General features: G+C 37.2%; 1 protein-coding gene across 1 annotated transcript; it reads right to left on the reverse strand.

The window, feature by feature from the left end:
* Positions 1 to 1,107: 1,107 nt before the first annotated feature.
* On the reverse strand, positions 1,108 to 3,277 carry LOC100915610 (importin subunit alpha-1). Its single transcript, XM_031946076.1, is given in 6 exon segments — positions 1,108 to 1,929; positions 1,931 to 2,697; positions 2,700 to 2,990; positions 2,993 to 3,104; positions 3,107 to 3,144; positions 3,147 to 3,277. Coding segments are annotated over 6 exon segments (1,560 nt in total). The 5' UTR covers positions 3,232 to 3,277; the 3' UTR covers positions 1,108 to 1,662.
* Between the last annotated feature and the right edge of the window lie 604 nt (positions 3,278 to 3,881).

A 3,881-nucleotide genomic window follows, 5' to 3' on the forward strand; every position in this document is an offset into this window, starting at 1 on the left:
ATATATCATATGTCAATGAAAAGAATTAAAATTATTTCTTCATTTAAAATAAAAATAAATACATTATGAGTGAAAACATTTTAATAAAGCATTTAAAATATTTACATGTCTAACATAATTTTGCTTAAAAAACTAATTTCCAACACAAAAAATTAGTCAGAAGAGTAGGATTGTTTTACATATTATTACAAATTCCTATTATTTGATTTAATAGAAAATAGATGAATTCTAATGCTTGTTTCTACATTCAGTCTGTTTGGTTGAAGTATAAGAAGACAAGCCAGCCTCACAAAGACAGGTAATTGGAAAAGAGAGGAATAACTTAGTAAGACAATCTTGTCTAATATTAGAAAAATAATTTCTTCTTTCAGACTCCCTTAAAGGGTCTTGGCAGCTCCCAGGAGGCTTTGAGAACTCATAGCTTTAATTCTATGAATTAAAGATGAGTTACTGATCTGACTTGGGGAGAGGATTTCCACACTGGAAGTTCCCAGTTTGGATAAATGCAAAAATATGTACAAATCACTTCACACAAGAGGTTTAATTACATATATATATACATTCTAAGGTATTTGGAAAGAATGGCATGAAGCAGAATAGGATGGTGTTGTTAATTTGTTTGCTCTGACTCTAGTTCTTCCCTTTTTGAGCTGATGCATACCATTACATTTTGTTCAGTTGTTTCCATCATGTCTAGTTCTTCATAACCCAATTTGGGATTTTTTTGACAAAAAATTCTGGAGTGATTTGCCATTTCCTTCTTCAGCTCATTTTACATATGAAGAAACTGAAGCAAATAGGGTTAAGTGACTTGACCAGCAAAACAGACACTAATAAGTGTCTGAAGCCAGATTTCAATCCAGGAAGAATCTTTCTCACATTAGACATAATTTTCTATCACTGGGCCATCTAGCATCTAGTTGCCCACAGAATTCTTTTTTTTTTTTTTTTTTTTTTTTTTTTTTTTTTTTTTTTTTTTAAGTTTCTCACATTGGAAATTGTTTATTTACTAAGGTACAATAATCAGAATTAGAAACACAAACATCTCTTCCACTGAAGTTTGAATCTATTATCATATTGAGTTGACAAAGGCTCTTATGAATAAAATGCAGGTTCTGCTATAATCTACATCAAGTTGTGGTTAGGGTGATCCAACCTGGCCTAGTGGTAACTACTTGCCATAAGACTAGCAGCCTAGTTTTAGAAAGTCTTGAGTGGGCCAGCCACAGTCATGGATTTTCAGCCAAATCAACTCTTTAAAAACTACATTCTTCAGGTTATAAACTCCATTTATGGAGGAAATAACCGCATACAAAATCAGATCCTTGGAATAGAATCACCATTTGCAATAGAATCTCCCACTTCCCCTGGACTAAAGGTAGCACCCATGTAAAATGTGATAAATTAGGCAGGCTGAGGTAAGGCAAAGTGTGGAATTAAGTTTTTATTTACAGGACACTGCAAGACAGGAAATTCCACATAGAAATGAGAACTCTATTGAGGACAGAGGTTTCATATAGTATGTACACAGTTCAAACTGTTCAAGTATGCATTAGTGTTACATTAAAAGTCACATTTAAAAAAGGATCTTAGTGGAGAGACAGTAAGACAAAATTATACCAACAACATGGCATACAAGACTTGAAGGTTTGACTGTAAAACCTAAAAGTTAAAGGATCTAGGTGTGCCATCTTGAATCTGGAAGGTATAGCCCTCAGAGGTAGATTCTGGTACAACATTTTGATCTTCTTCCTCTGCAGAGAAATATTTTTCAATTAAGCTGGAGGAAGCCTTATATACCATTTCATTTTCATGGGACTGAAGTGCTTCAATTCTGTCTAGCCCTCCACATTCTTCAATTAGGATACAAAGTTTTTCAGTTTCGTTTAGTTTTTCAGCAGCCAGAAAAATATTTGAAATTGCATGCAAAAATAACCAGAACAATTTTGCTGTCTTTTGCAGACAAGAGGTTGATTAAGGGTTCCAGAATTCCGTTTTGGACAAGATAGACGATCTGTTCAATTGTTCCACCACTGGTATAGTTTGTGACAGCCCATACAGCTTCTTTCTGTGACTTAAAGTCTCCCTCTGACAGTATTCCAACCAAGTATGGAACTAGTCCATGATTCACAACTTGCTGTATTTGGTCCTGACGGCCAGCCGTGATGTTTGACATGGTCCATGCAGCCTCCTTCTGGATATTGGTTTTGGGGTGAGTAAGCAGGCTAGGAAAGACAGCAAGCGCTCCTGAATCTATTACAATCTGAGTTTGTTCATCTGTCCCAGTGACAATGTTTCCTATAGCCCGTAAGGAAGGAGTCACTATTGGCAATTCACCAGATCCTAGAAGTTTGACTAGTTGTGAGACAACTCCTGTTTTCACAACTACTTCAATCCTGTCTTTTGAGCCATCTGTGAGGTAGGAAATAGCCCAACAGGTATCTGCCAGAACTTCTGTATCATGATGATGCAAAAGGCGAACGAAGGTTGGAAGAATTTGCTCAATAGCTTCTATTGGGGGAGCAGGATTCTTGTTGAGACAAAGATTTGAAAGTGTCCAAGTAAGATTTCTTAAGTAACCACATGCTAATGATGATATATCAGGAACTGCAAGAAGAGCTAGAAGAGGGTCTATTGCACCATACTTGATAACCAAGTCTCTGTAGGCTGAACCATCACCTGCAATGTTTCCCAGATGTGAGCCTGGGGAGAGGCCAACAGGGCAATGAATGCAGATATGGCTCCTCCACCTACCACAGCCTTGGTTTGGTCTGATGTTCCAGAAGCAATGTTAGTAAGTGCCCAAGCAGATTCAAACTGAATAGGATTACAGTCTGTCCTGTCCAAGAAACCTACAAGTTTTGGAATCATACCAGCCTCAATTATTTGCTCTATTAGAGGCTGTTTTTCCCTAGAAAGGAGTTTCCTAGCAGTTTGGGTAGCCTGAAGTTGAACCCCCAGATTATTACTATTTATGCCTTTGACAATTTTTCAACAGACCAAAGTGCAGAACCCTGGTTATTTCGGTTTTCTTGCAGAGGAAAAGTGGCATCATCAGGAAAAGTACTGACATTTCTTCTTTTCAGCATCTGGTCATCTTTTTTTTTTTAGCTTTCCTCAGTTCTATATTCACTTCAAATTGCCAGGCCTCATTTCCATTCTGTCTTCCCCTTTGTTCTTAAACCTATTAAGCCGGGCAGCCGGTGAATTAGCATTTTCATTGGTGAACATGGTTGTATTCAACACTGGGAGAAAAGCAGAGAGGGAAGTTATAGGAGGTCGCTGGGCCCCATAGGGGAAGCAGGAGGAGGTTGCAGCTGCGTCATGGTTAGACTACTAGCAGACACTTGTCCACAGAATTCTAAAATACTCCTTCCAATTCTCTTTTCCCCCTTTTTGTTAGAGCAATAAAGTCTATGAAACATCAGAGCAGGAAGGAACCTGTGAGGTCATTAAATTGAATCTGCATCAGAAAATTTCTTCTTTGAAGACCAACGTAGTACATGAGCTTGGGAGCCTAAGAAAATCACGTTATAGTTAACTCATTTTCCCTATCTCAGTTTTGATACGTCATGAATTGGCATGAGAAATTAAATGGGAGTTTGAGGGAAAATTTTGCCAAAGCCACAGACATTAAAAATCTATCAGATAACCCAGAAAAAGGATAGAAACTCAGAAATACATAAAATATATGTATAGCATTGTACAATATCAACATGTTTTATTTTTTAATACTATAATAATTCAGACTTCTTCTCAGGTGCAAAGGAAGGCCAAAAATCTTCTAGGGATTTTCCAGATTGCTGGGGTATCTTGCCCTAACCCTGTCAATGTGGAAAGATCATATAATAGTACTTTCTTTTTGCTCCTGACCTGAAACT

Source organism: Sarcophilus harrisii, chromosome 1 (genome assembly GCF_902635505.1).
Source record: "Sarcophilus harrisii chromosome 1, mSarHar1.11, whole genome shotgun sequence".
In the NCBI taxonomy this organism is placed as follows: domain Eukaryota; kingdom Metazoa; phylum Chordata; class Mammalia; order Dasyuromorphia; family Dasyuridae; genus Sarcophilus; species Sarcophilus harrisii.